Source organism: Puma concolor, chromosome A3, assembly GCF_028749965.1.
Source record: "Puma concolor isolate L17-30 chromosome A3, mPumCon1.1.hap2, whole genome shotgun sequence".
NCBI lineage: Eukaryota > Metazoa > Chordata > Mammalia > Carnivora > Felidae > Puma > Puma concolor.
Genome location: NC_141669.1, coordinates 91,935,257 through 91,960,349, shown reverse-complemented (window position 1 = coordinate 91,960,349; position 25,093 = coordinate 91,935,257). Strand labels below are relative to the sequence as shown.

The 25,093-nt window shown below is 41.4% G+C and overlaps 1 protein-coding gene across 13 annotated transcripts in view; it reads left to right on the top strand.

The window, feature by feature from the left end:
• The window catches only part of SYNDIG1 (synapse differentiation inducing 1), a 186,226-nt gene that overhangs the window by 137,883 nt on the left and 23,250 nt on the right, over positions 1-25,093 (top strand). For 11 of the 13 annotated variants that reach the window (XM_086701532.1, XM_086701538.1, XM_086701540.1 and 8 more), the window contains one exon: positions 20,763-20,889. The exons of the other annotated variants lie outside the window; for them this stretch is intronic. In XM_086701532.1, the coding sequence (XP_086557658.1) occupies positions 20,763-20,889 (127 nt within the window). The remainder of the gene's footprint in view (positions 1-20,762; positions 20,890-25,093) is intronic. 13 annotated transcript variants of the gene reach the window in all.

The window sequence follows — 25,093 nt, the reverse complement described above, 5'->3', positions numbered from 1 at the left end:
TTCCAGTTTTCTGGTAAACCTCTAAATTTTATAATCCAGTTACTTCTAGAAAACAAGCCACCTTATACGTAGTGGCAGAAAATGACTGTTTCGTTACACTTACAGTCTCTGTGTGTTGGGAGTTCAGGAGGCACCATTTGGACAGTTTGTCTCTATTCCTAAATGTCTGAGAAGGCTGGGCTGGAAACATTTGTGGTATCTTCACACCCATGTCTGGTGATTGATGACTTTAACCAGACTGTCCACAGGAGTACCCCTTTCATGGTGTTTCCATGTGGTCTCTCCACATGGACTAATTTGAACTCACAGCATGGCAGGAGCAAGTGTCTCAAGTTATCAAGGTAGAGCATGAGACCTTGTATGATCCAGGCTTAAAAACCATGTGGCATCACTTCTGCCAGGCTCTACTTGAAGAAGAATTTGTAAAAGTCCATCCAGACTCATGAGAGAAAACGTAGACCTCAAGGCTCTAGAAGAATAAGAGGGATGGGAAATATTGCAGCAGCCATTTTGGGTAAAACATAGTCTGTCAGAGCTGCATCTGTAGGGATGAAGAAAATTATACTCACAACATATTTGTATTATTAATTTTATAGGAAAATGATTAATGACAGAACAAATTTCTTTCCTAAATACTGTATTCAAGAAGAATATATCAAACTAACACTTTTGAGACCTAAAATGCCTTCTAATTTCTGAGGTCATAGCGTTATTACAGGCATCTTTACTCAGAAGCTATTATACTTAGCACAGGTCGGCATGTGTAACAATGATGATAAACACATTGCTTAATGAAGACAGAAGGGCTAAAAATCAGCCCTTCTTTGGAGATTGTGAATCTCCAATCAGCAAGGCAAACAGCATTATGTTGGTAAGGCTAAATAATAGCATTAAATATTTTAAATGATTTTTAAAACTAAAGTTGGAATATTTCTTTAAATATATACTACCTTTCTCTGTATGACTTATTTCACTTAGCATAACACTCTCCAGTTCCATCCACGTTGCTACAAAAGGCCAGATTTCATTCTTTCTCATTGCCAAGTAGTATTCCATTGTATATATAAACCACAGCTTCTTTATCCATTCATCATTTGATGGACATTTAGGCTCTTTCCATAATTTGGCTATTGTTGAAAGTGCTGCTATAAACATTGGGGTACACGTGCCCCTATGCATCAGTACTCCTGTATCCCTTGGGTAAATTCCTAGCAGTGCTATTCCTGGGTCATAGGGTAGATCTAGTTTTAATTTTTTGAAGAACCTCCACACTGTTTTCCAGAGTGGCTGCACCAGTTTGCATTCCCACCAACAGTGCAAGAGGGTTCCCGTTTCTTCACATCCTCGCTAGCATCTATAGTCTCCTGATTTGTTCATTTTAGCCACTCTGACTGGTGTGAGGTGGTATCTCAGTGTGGTTTTGATTTGTATTTCCTTGATGAGGAGTGACGTTGAGCATCTTTTCATGTGCGTGTTGGCCATCTGGATGTCTTCTTTAGAGAAGTGCCTATTCATGTTTTCTGCCCATTTCTTCACTGGATTGTTTTTTGGGTATGGAGTTTGGTGAGCTCTTTATAGATTTTGGATACTGGCCCTTTGATATGTCATTTGCAAATATCTTTTCCCATTCCGTTGGTTGCCTTTTAGTTTTGATTATTGTTTCCTTTGCAGTGCAGAAGCTTTTTATCTTCATGAGGTCCCAATAGTTCATCTTTGCTTTTATTATTTTTTTTTTGTTTTGTTTTTTTTTTTTTTTTTTTTATATGAAATTTATTGTCAAATTGGTTTCCATACAACACCCAGTGCTCATCCCAAAAGGTGCCCTCCTCAGTACCCATCACCCACCCTCTCCTCCCTCCCACCCCCATCAACCCTTAGTTTGTTCTCAGTTCTCAACAGTCTCTTATGCTTTGGCTCTCTCCCACTCTAACCTCTTTTTTTTTTTTTTTGTTCCCCTCCCCCATGGGTTTCTCTTAAGTTTCTCAGGATCCACATAAGAGTGAAACCATATGGTATCTGTCTTTCTCTGTATGGCTTATTTCACTTAGCATCACACTCTCCAGTTCCATCCACGTTGCTACAAAAGGCCATATTTCATTTTTTCTCATTGCCACGTAGTACTCCATTGTGTATATAAACCACAATTTCTTTATCCATTCATCAGTTGATGGACATTTAGGCTCTTTCCATAATTTGGCTATTGTTGAGAGTGCTGCTATGAACATTGGGGTACAAGTGCCCCTATGCATCAGTACTCCTGTGTCCCTTGGATAAATTCCTAGCAGTGCTATTGCTGGGTCATAGGGTAGGTCTATTTTTAATTTTCTGAGGAACCTCCACACTGCTTTCCAGAGCGGCTGCACCAATTTGCATTCCCACCAACAGTGCAAGAGGGTTCCCGTTTCTCCACATCCTCTCCAGCATCTATAGTCTCCTGATTTGTTCATTTTGGCCACTCTGACTGGCGTGAGGTGATATCTGAGTGTGGTTTTGATTTGTATTTCCCTGATAAGGAGCGACGCTGAACATCTTTTCATGTGCCTGTTGGCCATCCGGATGTCTTCTTTAGAGAAGTGTCTATTCATGTTTTCTGCCCATTTCTTCACTGGGTTATTTGCTTTTCGGGTGTGGAGTTTGGTGAGCTCTTTATAGATTTTGGAGACTAGCCCTTTGTCCGATATGTCATTTGCAAATATCTTTTCCCATTCCGTTGGTTGCCTTTTAGTTTTGTTGGTTGTTTCCTTTGCTGTGCAGAAGCTTTTTATCTTCATAAGGTCCCAGTAATTCACTTTTGCTTTTAATTCCCTTGCCTTTGGGGATGTGTCGAGTAAGAGATTGCTACGGCTGAGGTCAGAGAGGTCTTTTCCTGCTTTCTCCTCTAAGGTTTTGATGGTTTCCTGTCTCACATTCAGGTCCTTTATCCATTTTGAGTTTATTTTTGTGAATGGTGTGAGAAAGTGGTCTAGTTTCAACCTTCTGCATGTTGCTGTCCAGTTCTCCCAGCACCATTTGTTAAAGAGACTGTCTTTTTTCCATTGGATGTTCTTTCCTGCTTTGTCAAAGATGAGTTGGCCATACGTTTGTGGGTCTAGTTCTGGGGTTTCTATTCTATTCCATTGGTCTATGTGTCTGTTTTTGTGCCAATACCATGCTGTCTTGATGATGACAGCTTTGTAGTAGAGGCTAAAGTCTGGGATTGTGATGCCTCCTGCTTTGGTCTTCTTCTTCAAAATTCCTTTGGCTATTCGGGGCCTTTTGTGGTTCCATATGAATTTTAGGATTGCTTGTTCTAGTTTCGAGAAGAATGCTGGTGCAATTTTGATTGGGATTGCATTGAATGTGTAGATAGCTTTGGGTAGTATTGACATTTTGATAATATTTATTCTTCCAATCCATGAGCAGGGAATGTCTTTCCATTTCTTTAAATCTTCTTCAATTACCTTCATAAGCTTTCTATAGTTTTCAGCATACAGATCCTTTACATCTTTGGTTAGATTTATTCCTAGGTATTTTATGCTTCTTGGTGCAATTGTGAATGGGATCAGTTTCTTTATTTGTCTTTCTGTTGCTTCATTGTTAGTGTATAAGAATGCAACTGATTTCTGTACATTGATTTTGTATCCTGCAACTTTGCTGAATTCATGGATCAGTTCTAGCAGACTTTTGGTGGAGTCTATCGGATTTTCCATGTATAATATCATGTCATCTGCAAAGAGCGAAAGCTTGACTTCATCTTTGCCAATTTTGATGCCTTTGATTTCCTTTTGTTGTCTGATTGCTGTTGCTAGAACTTCCAGCACTATGTTAAACAACAGCGGTGAGAGTGGGCATCCCTGTCGTGTTCCTGATCTCAGGGAAAAAGCTCTCAGTTTTTCCCCGTTGAGGATGATGTTAGCTGTGGGCTTTTCATAAATGGCTTTTATGATCTTTAAGTATGTTCCTTCTATCCCGACTTTCTCAAGAGTTTTTATTAAGAAAGGGTGCTGGATTTTGTCGAAGGCCTTTTCTGCATCGATTGACAGGATCATATGGTTTTTCTCCTTTTTTTTGTTAATGTGATGTATCACGTTGATTGATTTGCGAATGTTGAACCAGCCCTGCATCCCAGGAATGAATCCCACTTGATCATGGTGAATAATTCTTTTTATATGCCGTTGAATTCGATTTGCTAGTATCTTATTGAGAATTTTTGCATCCATATTCATCAGGGATATTGGCCTGTAGTTCTCTTTTTTTACTGGGTCTCTGTCTGGTTTAGGAATCAAAGTAATACTGGCTTCATAGAATGAGTCTGGAAGTTTTCCTTCCCTTTCTATTTCTTGGAATAGCTTGAGAAGGATAGGTATTATCTCTGCTTTAAACGTCTGGTAGAACTCCCCTGGGAAGCCATCTGGTCCTGGACTCTTATTTGTTGGGAGATTTTTGATAACCGATTCAATTTCTTCGCTGGTGATGGGTCTGTTCAAGCTTTCTATTTCCTCCTGATTGAGTTTTGGAAGAGTGTGGGTGTTCAGGAATTTGTCCATTTCTTCCAGGTTGTCCAATTTGTTGGCATATAATTTTTCATAGTATTCCCTGATAATTGTTTGTATCTCTGAGGGATTGGTTGTAATCATTCCATTTTCATTCATGATTTTATCTATTTGGGTCATCTCCCTTTTCTTTTTGAGAAGCCTGGCTAGAGGTTTGTCAATTTTGTTTATTTTTTCAAAAAACCAACTCTTGGTTTCGTTGATCTGCTCTACAGTTTTTTTAGATTCTATATTGTTTATTTCTGCTCTGATCTTTATTATTTCTCTTCTTCTGCTGGGTTTAGGCTGCCTTTGCTGTTCTGCTTCTAGTTCCTTTAGGTGTGCTGTTAGATTTTGTATTTGGGATTTTTCTTGTTTCTTGAGATAGGCCTGGATTGCAATGTATTTTCCTCTCAGGACTGCCTTCGCTGCATCCCAAAGCGTTTGGATTGTTGTATTTTCATTTTCGTTTGTTTCCATATATTTTTTAATTTCTTCTCTAATTGCCTGGTTGACCCACTCATTCGTTAGTAGGGTGTTCTTTAACCTCCATGCTTTTGGAGGTTTTCCAGACTTTTTTCTGTGGTTGATTTCAAGCTTCATAGCATTGTGGTCTGAAAGTATGCATGGTATGATTTCAATTCTTGTAAACTTATGAAGGGCTGTTTTATGACCCAGTATATGATCTATCTTGGAGAATGTTCCATGTGCACTCGAGAAGAAAGTATATTCTGTTGCTTTGGGATGCAGAGTTCTAAATATATCTGTCAAGTCCATCTGATCCAATGTCTCATTCAGGGCCCTTGTTTCTTTATTGACCGTGTGTCTAGTTGATCTATCCATTTCTGTAAGTGGGGTGTTAAAGTCCCCTGCAATTACCACATTCTTATCAATAAGGTTGCTTATGTTTATGAGTAATTGTTTTATATATTTGGGCGCTCCGGTATTCGGTGCATAGACATTTATAATTGTTAGCTCTTCCTGATGGATAGACCCTGTCACTATTATATAATGTCCTTCTTCATCTCTTGTTACAGCCTTTAATTTAAAGTCTAGTTTGTCTGATATAAGGATGGCTACTCCAGCTTTCTTTTGGCTTCCAGTAGCATGATAAATAGATCTCCATCCCCTCACTCTCAATCTAAAGGTGTCCTCAGGTCTAAAATGAGTCTCTTGTAGACAGCAAATAGATGGGTCTTGTTTTTTTTATCCATTCTGATACCCTAAGTCTTTTGGTTGGCGCATTTAATCCATTTACATTCAGTGTTATTATAGAAAGGTATGGGTTTAGAGTCATTGTGATGTCTGTATGTTTTATGCTTGTAGTGATGTCTCTGGTACTTTGTCTCACAGGGTCCCCCTTAGGATCTCTTGTAGGGCTGGTTTAGTGGTGACAAATTCCTTCAGTTTTTGTTTGGGAAGACCTTTATCTCTCCTTCGATTCTAAATGACAGACTTGCTGGATAAAGGATTCTCGGCTGCATATTTTTTCTGTCTAGCACACTGAAAATCTCGTGCCAATTCTTTCTGGCCTGCCAAGTTTCAAAAGAGAGATCAGTCACGAGTCTTATAGGTCTCCCTTTATATGTGAGGGCACGTTTACCCCTTGCTGCTTTCAGAATTTTCTCTTTATCCTTGTATTTTGCCAGTTTCACTATGATATGTCGTGCAGAAGATCGATTCAAGTTACGTCTGAAGGGAGTTCTCTGTGCCTCTTGGATTTCAATGCCTTTTTCCTTCCCCAGTTCAGGGAAGTTCTCAGCTATTATTTCTTCAAGTACCCCTTCAGCACCTTTCCCTCTCTCTTCCTCCTCTGGGATACCAATAATGCGTATATTATTTCTTTTTAGTGTATCACTTAGTTCTCTAATTTTCCCCTCGTACTCCTGGATTTTTTTATCTCTCTTTTTCTCAGCTTCCTCTTTTTCCATAACTTTATCTTCTAGTTCACCTATTCTCTCCTCTGCCTCTTCAATCCGAGCTGTGGTGGTTTCCATTTTGTTATGCATTTCGTTTAAAGCGTTTTTCAGCTCCTCGTGACTGTTCCTTAGTCCCTTGATCTCTGTAGCAAGAGATTCTCTGCTGTCCGCTATACTGTTTTCAAGCCCAGCGATTAATTTTATGACTATTATTCTAAATTCACTTTCTGTTATATTATTTAAATCCTTTTTGATCAGCTCATTAGCTGTTGTTATTTCCTGGAGATTCTTCTGAGGGGAATTCTTCCGCTTGGTCATTTTGGATAGTCCCTGGCGTGGTGAGGACCTGCAGGGCACTTCCCCTGTGCTGTGGTGTATAACTGGAGTTGGTGGGCGGAGCCGCAGTCAGACCTGATGTCTGCCCCCAGCCCACCGCTGTGTCCACAGTCAGACTGGTGCGTGCCTTCTCTTCCCCTCTCCTATGGGCGGGATTCACTGTGGGGTGGGGTGGCCTTTCTGGGCTACTTGCAGACTGCCAGGCTTGTGATGCTGGGGATCTGGCGTCTTAGCTGGGGTGGGTAGGCAAGGTGCACAGGGGCAGGAGGGGCAGGCTTAGCTTGCTTCTCCTTAGGTGATCCTCTTCAGGAGGGGCCCTGTGGCAGCAGGAGGGAGTCAGATCCGCTGCCGGAGGTTTGGCTCCGCAGAAGCGCAGAGTTGGGTGTTTGCGCGCGGAGCGAGCAAGTTCCCTGGCAGGAACTGGTTCTCTTTGGGATTTTGGCTGGGGGATGGGCGGGGGAGATGGCGCTGGAGAGCGCCTTTGTTCCCCACCAAACTGAGCTCTGTCGTCCGGGAGCTCAGCAGCTCTCCTTCCCTTTGTCCTCCAGCCTTCCCGCTTTCTGAGCAGAGCTGTTAACTTACGACCTCCCAGACGCTAAGTCGCGCTTGCTGTCGGAACACAGTCCGTCAGTCCCCTCCGCTTTTTGCAAGCCAGACTCGGGGGCTCTGCTTGGCCAGCGAGCCGCCCCTCCGCCCCGGCTCCCTCCCGCCAGTCCGTGGAGCGCGCACCGCCTCGCCGCCCTTCCTACCCTCTTCTGTGGGCCTCTCGTCTGCGCTTGGCTCTGGCGACTCCGTTCTGCTAATCCTCTGGTGGTTTTCTGGGTTATTTAGGCAGGTGTAGGTGGAATCTAAGTGATCAGCAGGACGCGCGGTGAGCCCAGCGTCCTCCTACGCCGCCATCTTCCTAGCCCCACCACCGTTCATCTTTGCTTTTAATTCTCTTGCCTTTGGAGATGTGTCAAGTAGGAAATTGCTACGGCTGAGGTCAGAGAGGTTTTCTCCTGCTTTCTCCTCTAGGCTTTTGATGGCTTCCGGTCTCACATTCAGGTCCTTTATCCATTTTGAGTTTATTTTTGTGAATGGTGTAAGAAAGTAGTCTGGTTTCATTCTTCTGCATGTTGCTGTCTAGTTCTCCCAGCACCATTTGTTAAAGAGACTGTCTTTCTTCCATTGGATGCTCTTTCCTACTTTGTCAAAGATTAGTTGGCCATACTTTTGTGGGTCCAATTCTGGGTTCTCTATTCTATTCCATTGATCTATGTGCCTATTTTTGTGCCAATACCATGCTGTCTTGATTATCACAGCTTTGTAGTAGAGGCTAAAGTCGGGGATTGTGATGCCTCCCGCTTCGGTCTTCTTCAATATTGCTTTGGCTATTCGGGGTCTTTTGTGGTTCCATACATATTTTAGAATTGCTTGTTCTAGCCTCAAGAAGAATGCTAGTGCAATTTTGATTGGGATTGCATTGAATGTGTAGATAGCTTTGGGTAGTATTGACGTTTTAACAATATTTATTCTTCCAATCTATGAGCATGGAATGTTTTTCCATTTCTTTGTATCTTCTTCAATTTCCTTCATAAGCTTTCTATGGCTTTCAGGATACAGATCTTTTACATCTTTGGTTAGGTTTATTCCTAGGTATTTTATGCTTCTGGTGCAATTGTGAGTGGGATCAGTTTCTTTATTTGTCTTTCTGTTGCTTCATTGTTAGTGTATAAGAATGCAACTGATTTCTGTACATTGATTCTGTATCCTGTGACTTTGCTGAATTCATGTATCCGTTCTGGAAGACTTTTGGTGGAGTCTATCGGGCTTTCCATGTATAATATGTCATCTGCAAAAAGTGAAAGCTTGACATCATCTTTGCCAGTTATGATGCCTTTGATTTCCTTTTGTTGTCTGATTGCTGATGCTAGAACTTCCAACACTATGTTAAACGACAGCAATGAGAGTGGACATCCCTGTCATGTTCCCGATCTCAGGGGGAAAGCTTTCAGTTTTTCCCCATTGAAGATGATATTAGTTGTGGGCTTTTCATAAATAACTTCTATGATGTTTAAGTATGTTCCTTCTATCCAGACTTTCTCGAGAGTTTTTAATTAATAAAGGATGCTGAATTTTGTTAAATGCTTTTTCTGCATCGATTGACAGGATTATATGGACAGACACCATATGGTTTCACTCTTATGTGGATCCTGAGAAACTTAACAGAAGACCATGGAGGAGGGGAAGGGGAAAAAAGTTAGAGAGGGAGGGAGGAACACCATAAGAGACTATTAAAAACAGAGTAAACTGAGGGTTGATGGGGGTGGGCGGGAGGGGAAAGTAAGTGATGGACATTGAGGAGGGTACCTGTTGGGATAAGCACTGGGTGTTGTATGGAAACCAATTTTACAATAAATTTCATATTAAAAAATAAAAATAAATATCTACTATGTGATGCTATGTGTATGTAGACAAAAGAAATGGAAATGTATCAACAAAAGAACCACATTAAAGCATTTATTCATCTTCAACATGAATCTCATTTGTTATTCTAAAATCAAAGTGCCAGGAAAACCTATACTATTTGCTTTTGCTACTTAAGTAAATAATTTATCACATCAAAGTGCATTTTGCTTCAAAGGTTTGAGCTTGGCTTAGCACAAGGTTAACACCAATTTGGCACACTGTCTTGTTTTTAAATGGCCATTTACACAATGTATCATCTCAGATTTGCTGAAATACTGCATTTCTAAGTCAACACCCTGCTTATTCATATTTTTAAATAACTCTTTTGCTATTTGGTCCCAAACCCCTTTGGTGTCTGTGAGGATATCATTACCTCCTCTGTATTCATATCTGCTGCAAGGTGGTCTCTGGCTTTTTTTTTTTTTTTTTTTTGATAGGGTGAAATCTCTACCCTATAAAGGGTTACAGAGTTTATCACTCTTTGTGCAGTGTACTCCAGGTCCATTATGCACTCCAAAAAAATGAGACTTAATCAGAAGATCAGAGAACACCCCTCCCCCATACCCTGTCATTGCTGCATAAGCCTCCAGTACAATAACCATGGATTTGAGCAGGGAAAGATGAAAGACAGAGACTCTGTTTAAAGAGCAGTACATAGGGAAGCCCCAAAGCCAAGAGGGAAGATGAAAATGAGGACTTTGAAGCTTTTTGTGCCTAAGCCTACAACAAAAATCAAAGATGTTCCATTCCTGGGCAAATTAACAAAAACTGTCACACTAAAGGCTTATTTACCTCAGTATCTACTGCCCTGTACAACAAAATATTGCAAAGAATGATGGAAGTCAAGAAAAGACTGAAGAGACAAAGCAATCATAAAAACCAAACTCAAATGTGACTCCAATCTTGGTCGGTTGGAATTATCAGAGAATTTAAAACTGTGATCAGTGTGTTAAATCTGTAATGGAAAAGGTAGACAACATGCAAGAACAGATGAGTAATGAGAACAGAGAGATGAAAACTGTAAAAAGGGTAGAAGTTAAAAACAGTAACAGAAATGAAGAGCATTTTTTGTTAGTAGGCTTAACACAGCTGATGAAAAAAATCAATGAACTAGATGACAAGTCACCTAAACTAAAACATAACGAGGAAAAAAGAATGGGGGAAAGAAGAAACCAAACACCCAAGAAATGTGGGACCGTATGAAGAAGTGGTGTGACATGTATAATGTAATTGAAATATTAAAAGAAGGAGAAACAAAAGAAATATTTAAAGAAATAATGGCCAGGAGTTTTTCAGTATCAGTGACAGACACCAAACCACTGTTGCAAGAAATATACAGAGACCATCAAGCAGAACTGAACAAAAACCAAAAACAAACAAAAACATAGATATGACATATTTAAACTACAAATTTGAAAACAGAAAAATCTTGAAGATCCCTTAAAGTGAATAAAAACACCTGAGCTCTAGAGAAACAAGGATAAAAATTGCAGCAGACTTGTCATCAGCAATCATGCAACTAAGAATTCAGTTGAGTGCAATCTTTTAAAGTGTTGAATGACTAAAACAAATAAACAGAACTTGTAAATCTAGAATTGTATATCCTTCAATGAGAAGAGTATCTGTGAGAATAACCTTCAAAAGTCAAAGGTAAATAAAAACTACTTCAGACAATTGGAGGAATTAACTGACAGCAGACCTGGAGTCCACAGGAAAGTTCTTCAGGCAGCAAGAAGATGATACAGGTTAGAAAATTACATCTATATTTAAAACAAAAGAAGCAGCAAAAAAGGGGATAAATAGAAGTTAAATGTAGTCTTTTAATTTTCTGAATTTATCTCAAAGTTTATTGTCCATTTGAAGCAAAAGTAGTAACAGTGCATCAGATGATTATAGCACACATGAAAGTGAGAAGTAACACCAGTGTCATGAGGGAGCAGAGGAAAGGTTTGGGAGTGTTCTGTCATAAGGTACCTGCACTGCACATTAGACAATGTGGTGTTATTTGAAAGTAGACTTAAGATTGGTTTAAAGTGTTATTATGAACCCAGAGACAACCACCGAAATATATGTATTTTAAAAAGAAGTATAAATGATAAATCAATAGAGGATATTAAATGGAATCCTAAAAAAAGTGGTCAATTAAAACCAGGAAGCCTAAAAAAATAGAGGAAAATAGAAACAACAGATACAACAGATATGCAAAGATGGCAGATATTAATCCAATTATATCAATAATCACTTAGATGTAAGTGGTTTAAACACACCAGTTGAAAAACAGATTGTCAAAGTGGTTTAAAAAAATAAAAATGAGAGGCTCCTGGGTGGCTGAGTTGGTTCAGCATCTGATTTCAGCCCAGGTCCTGATCTCACGGTTCATGATTTCAAGCCCCACATTGGGCTCTTTGCTGACAGATCAGAGCGAGCCTGTTTCAGATTCTGTTTCTTCCTCTTTCTGCCCCTACCCTGCTCACACTCTCTCTCTGTCAAAAATAAATAAACATTAAAAAAAATTAAAGAAAAATGAGACCCAACTGTATGTTGTCCACAGTATCAATTATGTATCATCTACATTTAAAGAAACCTACTTTAAAGGTAAAGACCCAGATAGATTAAAAGTAAATATTTAAAATAATAATACAGAGAAAGCTATACCATGCTAACACAAATCAAGATAAAGCTGGAGTGTCTGTATTAATTTCAGACAAAGCCAACTTCAGAACAAGGAAGATTATCAGAGATAAAGAGATACACCACTTAGTGATAAAAATGTCAGTTCTCCAGGAAATATCACAATCCTAAATGTGTATGCATCTAAGCACAGAACCAAAATATGAGGCAAAAACTGGTAGAACTGAAAGGAGAACTGGATACCATCACAGCAGGATACTTCAACACCCTCATCAGTACTGAATAGACCAACCAGACAGATCAGTAAAGGCACAGATGGCCTGAACACTATCAAACAACTTCACCCAACTGACATTAAAAGGACAGCCCATCCAACAACAGCAGAAAACCTCTTCTCAAGTGTGCATGGTGCATTCACCAAGATAGCCCACATTCTGGACTATAGAACAACCCCTAAAAATTTTTAAAGAATACAAATAATACAAAGTGCATTCTAGATCACACAGAAACCAAAATAGAAACCAAGAAGAGAAAGATAGCTGGGTATTTCCTAGATGATTGAAACTTCACAATATACACTTCTCAATAACCCAAGGGATCATAAAAAAGAGAAATTTTAAAATATTCTGACTAAAAATGAAAGTAAAACAACCAAAATTTGTGGGATGTAGTTAGAGGAGTGCTTAGAGGGAAATTTATAGCATTAAATTCATATATTAGCAAAGAAAATGGATCTAAAATTCATAACCTAAACTTTGACCTTAGAAAATTAGAGAAAGAAGAATAAATTAAGGCAAGAAGAATGAAGAAAACAATTAAAATTCGGGAAGAGAAAAATGACACTGAAAACAGGCAAACAGTAGGAAAAATCAACAAAATTAAAAGTCAGTCTTATGAAAAGATTTGAAAAGAAAAATCAATAAAATTTTTAAATATCAGGAGTGCCTGGGTGGTTCAGTCAGTTGAGCATCCAACTTTGGTTCACGTCATGATCTCATGGTTCATGGGTTTGAGCCCTGCGTCGGGCTCTGTGCTGACAGCACAGAGTCTGAAGCCTGCTTCCAATTCTGTCTCCCTCTCTCTGCCCCTCCCCCACTTGCACTCTGTCTCTGTCTCTTAAAGATGAGTAAACATTAAAAAATTTTAAAGATCAAGGGGTGCCTGGGTGGCTCAGTTGGTTAAGCATCCGACTGTTGATTTCAGCTTCAGGTCATGATCTCATAGTTTGTTGGTTTGAGCCCCGAGTTAGGATTTGCAGTGACAGCACAGAGCCTGCTTGAGATTCTCTCTCTCTCTCTCTCTCTCTCTCTCTCTCTCTCTGTAAATAAATAAACATTAAATTTTGTTTTAATTTTAAAGATCAATAAAATTGATAAACTTCTTTGCTGGCATGCCAAGAAACGAAGAACGAGAACACAAATGATCTGTATCAGGAGTGAAAGAAGGTCATGGCTACTGATGCTTTGGATATTAAAAAGAGAACAAGAGAATTCACTGAGAGTGAATTCAATAACTTAGAGGAAAGGGACCAAGTCCTTGAAAGCAAACTGCCAAAACTAACTGAAGGACTGATGGATAATCTGAATTGCCCTACAGCTGTGAAAGCCATGGTTCTTAGGCTTGGATGCATGTTGGAACTACCCGGAAAACTAAAACCTACTGATGCCTGGGTTCTGCTCTCAGCAATCTTTATATGGCTGGGGTGGGGCCTGAGCACCTAGGTGCTAGGACCCATCCCCGTGTAGCTGAGATGCCCAACCAAACTACTGCTGCCTCATGTCTCCACATTCTGAGGTCCATTGAGCAAAATGGTGTCTCCCCACTCTTCATATGCCTTTCTCTTCATGGCTATTTGAAGAGTTAAAAGCATGAAGTCTCTCCCCAATTCCTGTGATTAGAGCTGATTTTTGTACCCAGCCTTAGAAATGGGAAATAGTTCATCCTCAGCAACAAAATTCTCTGCTGCCAAACTACACATGAGGCCCTTGGTGAGCCTGTGTTTGACTCTATAGTCTCACAGCCACACTGAGCACACCTCTTCAGGACTCCCTGTGAGCAGGCCCTCTTCACACAGACATGCATAAACATGGCATTATGGAATTCAATGTTCACAATTGCTTGGCGTGGAATCCTCAGGGCCTGGAGAGCAAAGGTGGTGATAAAAAATTGAAGAGTACCCACTCTTGGCTGTGACAGTATCTTCAGATCTTTTATTCATGTCATGGGTGTACAATGTGGATGTGAAATCATTTTTGATCATTTGTAGTTAGGGCACTCAGATGACAGAGGGCTGGTCCCCAGCCAGGAATGAGGAAACTGTAGAGAACATTGGGCGGTCTGTCTGCACAACTCCCCACCAGGCTGTCCTTGGTGTGTTCAGTCCCTGCTTCCTCATGTAAAAATCTGTAGGAGAATAAAGCAGAAGAATTAGCACCCTGATGTGAGTCTTTATTTGAGGCTGCCTCACTCGAGGGTTCATTGTTGTACAGCAGAAGGGATGAAATGACTTCCAAGTGAAGAAAGCTTTCTATGGCTCACTGACATGTATATGAAAGAGTTTCCAGCCTTCCCTTGGTCATCCCAGAACCAAAAGTGAAAGCCAGCCTCAGCTGTCAGAGCTCAGGCAGGAGGGAGATCAAGTCCATGTTGTATCCTCTTCAAAGTCCCCATATGGACTATAAGATCTGGACCTTGAAAGGTGAGGGATCTTCTGGATGCAGTGGTCATCGTGAGCAAGGGAGCACTGCTCTGCGGCTTTGGAATCCCCCAGAGCACACTTCCACACCTGCTCGGGGAGACCCTGGCAGGCACGGGGGGGCCCACAGCCATCATATGGAAGGAGATCCCAGCAGGTGACATCAGTGACTGCTCAAGGCCACATGACCAGAGATACTCTGACACAGCATCTGCTCTGCCTTGCCTCTGCTGCTCCTTCTCACAGAGCTGCAGACACTGGCAACAGCCCTTGGGGACCTGCTGGCCTGACATTATACACAAAGGTTGACTTCCTGCCTGAAATGGAGGCAGCACAAGTACTGAACAGAGGCTGAAATACTCTTTAGAAATACAACTCTGATCAAGTTGATAAGGAAACGTCTGCCATTCCTCAGAAAACAACTATGGGATTTAGAGATTTAGCAGAGTTGTGCCCACCACTGCTCTCTGTATCTGTCCCCATCAAACATCATGCAAATGACCCAGTAGGGCTAAATGAAAGCAGTGTTTGAACAGTTTTGAACAAGTGATGGTGGTGGGCATCCTGATGACAGGCTGATGACAGGCACATAGCACATGGATGAGAAAGAGGGATTCCAGCCTGTTACACATGAGCCACTCTGACGGTAGGGTAGGCAAGGACTCACTCTGCCATATACCTATGGGTGTGCATCTCCCCCACTAAAGCCAGAAAGAACTCTCCAGAGTAAGGGAAGTGTTCCTCTAGAATTACACAGATGGCACCTTCTACCTCCCTTGATGAGACTTCCTGAGCCATGTCCTGAGATGAAGACAGGTCCCATGTCCAATTTCTTAGGCAAGACAGTCAAAAATGATGCCTTTGACTTCAAGGCCTTTCAAAGAGTGATGGCAATTTTAAAATAACAGTATACGAAAGAGAAAGATAGAGATAGGAAGGAGGAAGATAGGAAAAGGAGGGAGAAAGCAGAGGAAGGAAAAATCAGGCAGGAAAAAAAATAGAGATCACAGGGAAAAGGCATGGACATGCACCCTAGCTTTTCCAGTGTTCCTGAACTTTCTAGAGTCCACAGTGTATAAACACGCCACAGAACAAGCTCACCGCTGTCTTTGCCATGCTGTATGTTGGGAACACATGCAATCTGGGGCCTTTCCATGCATTTGCAAAGCATTGGGTCATAAAAACTGAAAGTGATTTACATAGCCCAGCATAATACCAGCAAAGGGAAATCAATATAGTGGAGGTTTGGCAAAATCATGTTAAAGCACCCTTTCCAGGGAGTTTGATGACAGTGAGGGACACAGGCAGCTTCCAAGAGCTGACAGCACCAGCAGCCAAGGTAGACAATGCAGCTACTCATCCCCCTGCCCCACTCCTCACCAGACACTCTGCTGTGCAGTCAGGAGGGCTGCACTTTGGGCCACACACAATTACACAGTCAGAAAGCTGGATCCCACTGCCACATAGACAAGCTGCATGGATGCTTCACCTCTCCATGTCTCATTTGACTCATCCATGAAATGGGAGATGCTACCTATACAAAAACAGTAATATGGAGACTATAGAAAGAATGGCAACGACTCAATAATAAGACAAATCTTTATAGTTCATTCACAAAGGAAGATACATGAAGGACCAAGTAGCGCAAGAGAAGGTGCTATAACCATTTATCATCAGGGGAATACAAATGAAAACCATCATTGCTTACCCAGTGGAACAGTAAACATTAAAAATGCTGACATCACACCACTGGGGAGGGGCTGGAGGCCTGGGACCCAAACCTACTGTGGTACAAGTGTAAAATACTACAACCACTGCAGAAAATGGTCTACATTTTCCTTACAAATGTAAACATTGATCTCCCTATTTCACACGCAGATATTTGCCTAAGAGAAATGGACTGAGGGACACACAGAAATACCTGTACAAGATTGTTCATAGCAGCTTCCATAGCCCCAAACTGGAAACAGCCTGGAGGCCCAAGAACAGCCAGAGACCTAAAGGCTCCTGTGACTAGAGAATGGTTTACTTGATGGGGTAACCTGAACCCTTCTGTTTCAAAAACACAGAATCCCTTCTGGGGCTGCTAGAGTGCCCATGCTCCTGAGATACTGGTTCCTGGAAGCCTTTGTATTCTATTCTTCAGAGCTGGCATCAGCTTCGTCCATTGGCACCTTGGTTGTTACCACTTTGAGCCACCTATGCTGTGAGTTCCATTTCCCTTCCATTGCTTTTCTAGAATAACCCCTGAGTTATGGAGTTTCTTGTCTAGGAGCTATGTGGCTCTGAAGGATCCAGCTGCAGTAATGTTAATACCAGACAAATAAACTCTAAGGAAAAAGCTGTGAAGAGTGACAAAAATAACACTATAAAGATTAGAAGACAGCCCATCAAGCAATGACAAGGTCCGGAAGTTTTACTTGCTTGGCTGCTGTTATGAAGTAGGGTGAGTTTTTAAACAGGGAGGTCACAGATCCCTATGTCATCTACAGAGCATTACTGTTCCCTAGGATGATGTTGAGAATTCATTACTGCCCCTAAAAGCCCCACCTGGTGAGCCTCTACCTGTCTATAGGTAGAAGCCATGAGAAATCCAGGAAGGGGCTATGGTGCAGGTGGCTTCGAATCAACATTGAGGGAAATTGGAGAACAGGTTCATAGAATGTCCAGGCAGTAGACCCACGTGAGGTTGAAACCATGCTGTGGCATTACCATAGCTCAGCTGCCCTGGTGTGGGTGTGAGGGCTGTGGAGGGTGGATGAACAGCAGAGGGTCATGGAGGGCCATGGAAGGCCTCAGCAGCCACAACTGCCCACTCCTGCAGCCACTGTGGACTTATTGTCTCATCCAGAAAAAGAACGCAATTGGCCACATCTCCCCAGGACTGCCAGCTTCCAACACAACATTCCTCCTTCTTGAACAAATTTCCTAAAACTTTTATTTTCAAAGAAAAGAGAGATTTATACATTATGGACAAGGTGGAACAACATTAGTTTATCAGTATATTAGAAAGGACTTCAAAGCATAATTTCATGATGTAAGATGTGTTGGGGTATCTGGACCTTTAAGGGTCTCACCTGGAAACAAAGTAAAAATTGTAGAAAAGAGCCTAATGATTCCCCTTGCCTCTCTTGGTAAATAATATGCAAAAGCAAACCCTGTGAAGTCAGTCTTATTTTCAATGACAGTTTAAGGAATTGTAATAAAATAAGCCTCCTTGGCAGTTTCTATACCCCACCATCACCTGACTTTTGTTTTAATAGTGGGCTTGCAGTATTGATGGTTTCTGGAATCAGGGGCCCAACATTTGGATGACAGCTTAGATTTCTGGTAGTTATGCTAACCAGGACTCTGGAAAATTGTGGACAAAAGGTCAGTACTATCTACCTCACATGTCTCTGTGGTCTGTCCTCTGTCCTCAGACCAGACCAGAATGGTGCTTCATTTTCTAAATGTACAGCTGGAATGCAGGCAGCTGGCCATGGGGTGAGGGCAGCGTGGACAGTGAGGAGCTCAAAAATCCATTCATTTTAAACCTTTCTAGCCATGTGAAACCCTTGCTGCCTGGACTTAGTGCCTAATTTACAGCATTGCAACCCCAGTGAAAATACACAGGAGATTCTAATTGCACCATTTCAATGAGATTTTTATCAAAACTCTCCAGGGACTCTAGTCCCTCTTCTTCTTTGTAAGGAGTCCAGATACCAAAAGGGTAATTGAGCCACTGGTGGGGTGAGCCAGGAAAAGCGGCAGAAAACTGCCTTTTCTGTCAGGTATTTCGTGAGTGTTTTGGGGAAGAGGGCAGTAAATAATTGTGCCTTTACCAGGAAACAGGTCTTTTGGAGCTGAGCACTGAGAAAGGAGGTAGGCGTGAGAGAGAGTCACAGCCTTTGAGAGACAGGGCCTCACAAACCGTTTTCTTCCTTCTGGAATAAATTTGTGAGAAGCTAAAACAATGTGAAAGAAACCATGGCATTTCAAAGGCCCTAGAGGATACTGCCGTGGATGATGAGATGTTTCTTATTTTTTCTTGGCCAATGAATTTACTGTCAGCTTCCTCATCACAGAGTAATTTCTCCATCATTTCCAGTGGCTCTTCATGTTCTGTTCTGGTCCTTGTCTCCTCAGGACAATCAGAAGTGATGAATGGATTGTGTTTAATGTGAACACAATGTGGTTTGGTAGCCTGTGGCAAGTTTGCTGCCATTATAAATATTCAGTGAGTAGGCAGGCCTGGAAATTGTCTCTTGCTGATCAAAGATCATCTCCAGACCAAAGATCATCTCCAAGGGCATCTCCAGAATGCTCTTGCCTTGCTAATTTGAGCAGATGTTACAGCCCTAAATGCAAACATGGGACCACTGGCATCTGCCTTCCTCTCCAATATCACCCCTTGGCATTCCCCTTGTGCCCAACCTGGAAGTTTCTGAGCCAGATGTCAGGCCAGCCAAACCTTCCCTCACCTCCAGACTTTCTCAATGCACTGTGTTCTGGAATGCCTTCTATCCCTCATCACCAGGTTGTTCCTTATGACAATGGTGAGAAGTCTTCCCACCCCACCCCCAACCCCAAGTGAGTCAGGTGTCCCCACCATCTGCTCCGTGATGGTCTGCACAGGCTCCTGTGAAGGCCCCTTCACATAGGGTGTGGTTCTCTGCTCTCACCTGTGGGCTGAGATGGGGTGGGCTCCCATCTGTTCAGGTGTCTTGTCATCTGTTCCCATGGCTGGTACATGATTGGGACTCAGGTCAGTATTGAGTTGGAGAGATGAGTTCTAACAGGCAGTTTTCTTAGTTATATGGTGGAGGGAAGTGATGTAAGTTTACCTTTCTAGCTGAACAGATTGCCTAAAAGTGGAAAGAAAGAAAGAAAGAAAGAAAGGAAGGAAGGAAAGAAGGAAGGAAGGAAGAAAGAAAGAAAGAAAGAAAGAAAGAAAGAAAGAAAGAAAGAAAGAAAAGAAAGAAAGAAAGAAACCAGTGTGTTATGAAAAAAATAAAAACCAAAGTTAAGTCATAGATGAGGCTTTGAGTAGGACAGGTTTGCTCTGCTTCTGCATTTCGCCACAAGGAAATGGGGAGCTGAGTGCTTGATACCCTGCACCAGATGCCCTGTTTTGGGGCATGGTTGAGGACTCCCATTATCACAGTCAGTTGTCATCTCCTTTAAGTTCACCAGCACCCCTTACCCTATGCCTCGTATTCCTTTAACTATCAGGGAACCCCATGGACATATGGCACCATTCATTCATTGCCTTTGTTACCTACCTGACTACACTCTCTGGTAAACAGAAGGAGCAAGAGATCAAAGAAACAAGGACAAGAGTGAATCTCCCTCTCTCTTCCACTTCCTCAAAGCCTCCCCCAAGGGGACCTACTCATACAGTGAGTTTATAAACCTGTGCATGCATGTAGTTTGGGTTTAAAAATAAACCAACATGCATTGCAACTTTCTTTTTCACATAATGTAAATACTTTTGGTATCAATATGTAGAGATCAACATTTTTAGTGATTCTGTGGTGTTATGTATGAATGTGCACTGTCTAATCATTTCCCTAAAGTGAGCATACAACTTGTTTCAGTTTCTCCTTTTGCAAGCACACCCACAGGTGAAATCCCATTGAACCAAAGATTATGCACATGCAAACTTGGTAGATACTATAAATTGACTTCCAGTAGTCTGTGCCAATTTTTACGCTCGCTAAGAAAATTTATCCTTGCTACTGTCTTCTCCACTAGGGCTCAGAGTTCAATTTTCCCTCATCTGGTAGATAAAAATAGAGATCTTGTCACTTCAATTTTCATTTCATTGATTACTATGATGTTAAATATCTTTGCTATTTTTATTATTTCTTCTATAAATTGCTGGTTCATACTCTTACCTATTTTTATTGGGCTTTTGTATTTTACTGATTTGTAGGCAGTCTTTGTATATTGTAGCTATTATCCTGTTGGCCATTAGCTTTATCATATTTTCTTCCAGTGGACTTGTCAGTAGTGGTGTTTGCCATACACAGAAGTCCTGGGATCTCTCTGTGGTTGTTGGAAGGGAATCAGAAAGCATGGGGTCCATGTATAGCTGATATGGGCATCTCACCACAACCTAGGAGAAAGCAGAAGGCAGTGCCCGTGTTCAAAGACCCTATCTGAATGAGAGTCTCCCACAGAGCAGCCTCAAGAGCAGCCTACCTGTGTGACTCAGTGGCCTCCTATTTTTCCCAGATGGGAAGAAAGCATGGGCTTCCAACTGCCCCCTGCCACCAGCAGGAAGCCCTCCTGGAAAGAAAAGTAGTAAAGACCACCACTTGTTCCATGTTGGACTCTGGGGCCGGGTGCTCTCCTGACATTGGTGAGTCATGAACTCATGTGGAATTGTGTGTACTTTCTTCCCACCATGAGATGAGGGCAGAAAAGGAGAAAGTTGTGTATGGAAGAGCCCTGTCATCCTGACATAAAACCCACTGCTCAGCTCACATTTTATTTCTATATGCACCTCCTGTATATGCTTCACAGAACCTCCTACCAAAGCAGCTTTATCTTGTTCACTGGTTTTGTAACTTTCTGCTTTTCTGGCTGGCCTTTTCATTCCCTGATAGTCTTTTATGGTTTTGCAGCTGGGATATTGAAGAATGGATGCAATGAGCATGATAAAAGCTACTTGGAGATGTGGTTGGACATTGTCCACTTTCCTAAATGGATAATGTGGTATCTCCTAGGGGCTGCATGGTCTTTTCTCCAGTTCTCCTGCTTCCTGATAAAAACTTGTGTTTCTAAATTGGAAAAACATCTTAATGAGGAGGCCAAAGGAATACCTTTTTTTTTATAGTTTTTGTTTTTAATTTTTTTAATTTTTTATTTTTTTTAAATTTATATCCAAATTACTAAGCATATAGTGCAACAATGGTTTCAGGAGTAGATTCCTTAGTTCCCCTTACCCATTTAGCCCATCCCCTCTCCCACAACCCCTCCCGTAACCCTCAGTTTGTTCTCCATATTTATGAGTCTCTTCCCTTTTGTTCCCCTCCCTGTTTTTATATTATTTTTGTTTCCCTTCCCTTATGTTCATCTGTTTTGTCTCTTAAAGTCCTCATATGAGTGAAATCATATGATTTTTGTCTTTCTCTGACTAATTTCACTTAACATAATCCCTTCCAGTTCCATCCATGTGGTTGCAAATGGCAAGATTTCATTCTTGTTGATTGCTGACTAACACTCCATTGTGTGTGTGTGTATATATATATATATATATATATATATATATATATATGTATATATATACCACATCTTCTTTATCCATTCATCCATCGATGGACATTTGGGCGCTTTCCATACTTTGGCTATTGTTGATAGTGCTGCTATAAATGTGGGGGTGCATGTGTCCCTTCGAAACAGTACACATTTATCCCTTAGATAAATGCCTAGTAGTGCAATTGCAGGGTCGTAAGGTAGTTCTATTTTTAGTTGAGAAACCTCCATACTGTTTTCCAGAGTGGCTGTACCAGCTTGCATTCCCACCAACAATGCAAAAGAGATCCTCTTTCTCTGCATCCTCACCAACATCTGCTGTTGCCTGAGTTGTTAATGTTAGCCATTCTGACAGGGGTAAGGTGGTATCTCATTGTGGTTTTGATTTGTAGTTCCCTGATGATGAGTGATATTGAGCATTTTTTCATGTATCAGTTGGCCATCTGGATGTCTTCTTGGGAGAAGTGTCTGTCTATTCATGTCTTTTGCCCATTTCTTCACTGGATTATTTGGGTTTTTTTGGGTGTTGAGTTTGATATGTTCTTTATAGATTTTGGATACTAACCCTTTATCTGATAAGTCATTTGCAAATATCTTCTCCCATTCTGTTGGTTGCCTTTTACTTTTGCTGATTGTTTCCTTCGCTGTGCAGAAGCTTTTCATTTTGATGAGGTCCCAGTAGTTCATTTTTGTTTTTGTTTCCCTTGCCACTGGAGACGTGTTGAGTAAGAATTTGCTGCGGCCAAGATCAAAGAGGTTTTGCCTGCTTTCTCCTCGAGGATTTTGATGGCTTCCTGTCTTCCATTGATGTCTTTCATCCATTTTGAGTTTATTTTTGTGTATGGTGTAAGAAAGTGGTCCAGGTTCATTCTTCTGCATGTCGCTGTCCACTTTTCCCAGCACCATTTGCTGAAGAGACTGTCTTTATTCCATTGGGTATTCTTTCCTGCTTTATCAAAGATTAGTTGGCCATACATTTGTGGGTCCATTTCTGGGTTCTCTAGTCTGTCCATTGATCTGAGTGTCTGTTCTTGTGCCAGTACCATACTGTTTTAATGATTACAGCTTTGTAGTATAGCTTGATGTCTGGGATTGTGATGCCTCCTGCTTTAGTTTTCTTTTTCAAGATAGTTTTGGCTATTCGAGGTCTTTTCTGCTTTGATACAAATTTTAGGATTATTTGTTCTAGTTCTGTGAAGAATGCTGATGTTATTTTGATAGGGATTGCATTGAATATGTCGATTGCCTTGGGAAGTATCCACATTTTAACAATATTTGTTCTTCCTATCCAGGAGCATGGAAACTTTTTTCCAATTTTTTGTGTCTTCTTCAATTTCTTTCATAAACCTTTCTATAGTTTTCAGCATATAGATTTTCACCTCTTTGGTTAGATTTATTCCTAGGTATTTTACAGTTTTTGGTGCAACTGTAAATGGGATCGATTCCTGGATTTCTCTTTCTGTTGCTTCATCGTTGGTGTATAGGAATGCAACCGATTTCTGTGTGTTGATTTTATACCCTGCAACTTTGCCGAATTCATGAATCAATTCTAGCAGTTTTTTGGTGCAGCCTTTTTGGTTTTCCATATAAAGTATCATGTCATCTGTGAAGAGTGAAAGTTTGACCTCCTCCTGGCCAATCTGGATACCTTTTATGAACTTTATTTCTTTATGCATTCAAAAAAACATACATAATTGTGCACAATTGCACAAATCCAATTATTCACACATGCTTCTTATTTTTTAGTGCAATCTTTTCTCCCTCCATGTTCTGCTTGGGTCTCCACATTAGTTCCCTCATTGGGTGCCTATGTTAACCACCTCAACTGCCCATCATTGCCCCTCTATCTTCAGCCATTTGTATGTGCACTTCTATGTACTTTTGTACCAAGCACATCTACCTATGTGTGTGTCCTATCATATTTTTTAAATTGGACAAGATTTGACACACTTACTACATCTCATTGTTTTCCCTGACACTATTTCCCAACACTTTTGAAGTTTCTTACTTAACCCATATTGCTCGTCTAAATGCCCATGAAGTAATCAACTTGAAGACAATTACAATTTGTTCAGCTGTCTTCCATCACTGTGAATTTACTCTTTCTGGGTTTGGGGAGAAACTGTGAACAAAGATTCAGTCAAACGTGACCTTTAGTGAAAGCTTATATCTCTATTTACTGCTTCATAAGACTAGAGTGCAAGTAGGATCCTTCCATTATTGTCGGAAAAAATTAACTCCTTTTCAACCTACATACTTGGAAAACAATTTTAATGTAGCATTATAAGGGAACCCTATCTTGATTACACAAATAAACCTAGATGGGCTCTGGAATGCAGCAGCAAATCTTAAATTGCCACTGAGGCCCCAGTCAATCCTACAGGCAACTCTTTCGAGAACATCCCCTTCTACATCTGGCAGTCATTGGTAGACTTTCTGCTGAAAAGGAACCTATGGCAGGAGAGTTCCTGAAGCCACAGGCAGTGCCCTGGGAGCCACTGGCAGCTTGTCCTTTGGAGCATTGGTCTTGATGAGGGGTTGAAGGGTCAGGGCACAACACCAACAGGATTCACCACACACAGCATAGGTGCCCAATACATAGCGAACAGGCCAGTGAGAGAAAAGCAAGCAACCAAATGCACTATGCATGTGTGCGTCTCATATGCTAACTTAAAATTCCTTCCACCCAGAGCAACATTTTCCTTGAGATCCTCCCTCTGCCCCTCCCCCTTCCCTCCTTCAAATAATCTCTTCCCAGCAAAAAGCAAGCATGCTGGAGAAATGAGAAACTAGACTTGCAATGGAAATCCCCCAATTAAGAGAAGCATGTCCTCACATCCAACCTGGTCATCAAATATTCTTCAAGAGCCTCTTCCTAACCTGGAAGACCCAAGAAAAATGCAGGCCCCCCTAACCTCCTGCCACAGGGGAGAGCTTTCTCAAATGCTGATATCCCTTGATGTGATACATACCAAGTCATTAAAGTCCTAAATTTCAAATCAAGAAAAAGAAGACAGATGTTCCAGAAGCAAAACAAACAAGCAAAGAGCAGAACAGATGCTTCCCCAACAGGCACCACCCAGAGATCTGACCCCAGAGGCAGCGGGTCTCTCCCCAGGAAGAGGGGGCACAAGAACAGGGATGATAGCAGGCGGGCTGCATTCTCTACACACCAAGGTGGCCGGGTGCATTCTCTACCTACCTGGTGCACCTTGCACTTCCCCCACCCCTTCTCCCAGAAAACTTCTCCATTTCCTGTGGACTCTCTGGACTTCCTGCAGAAACATCTTAGACACTGCTGAGACCCT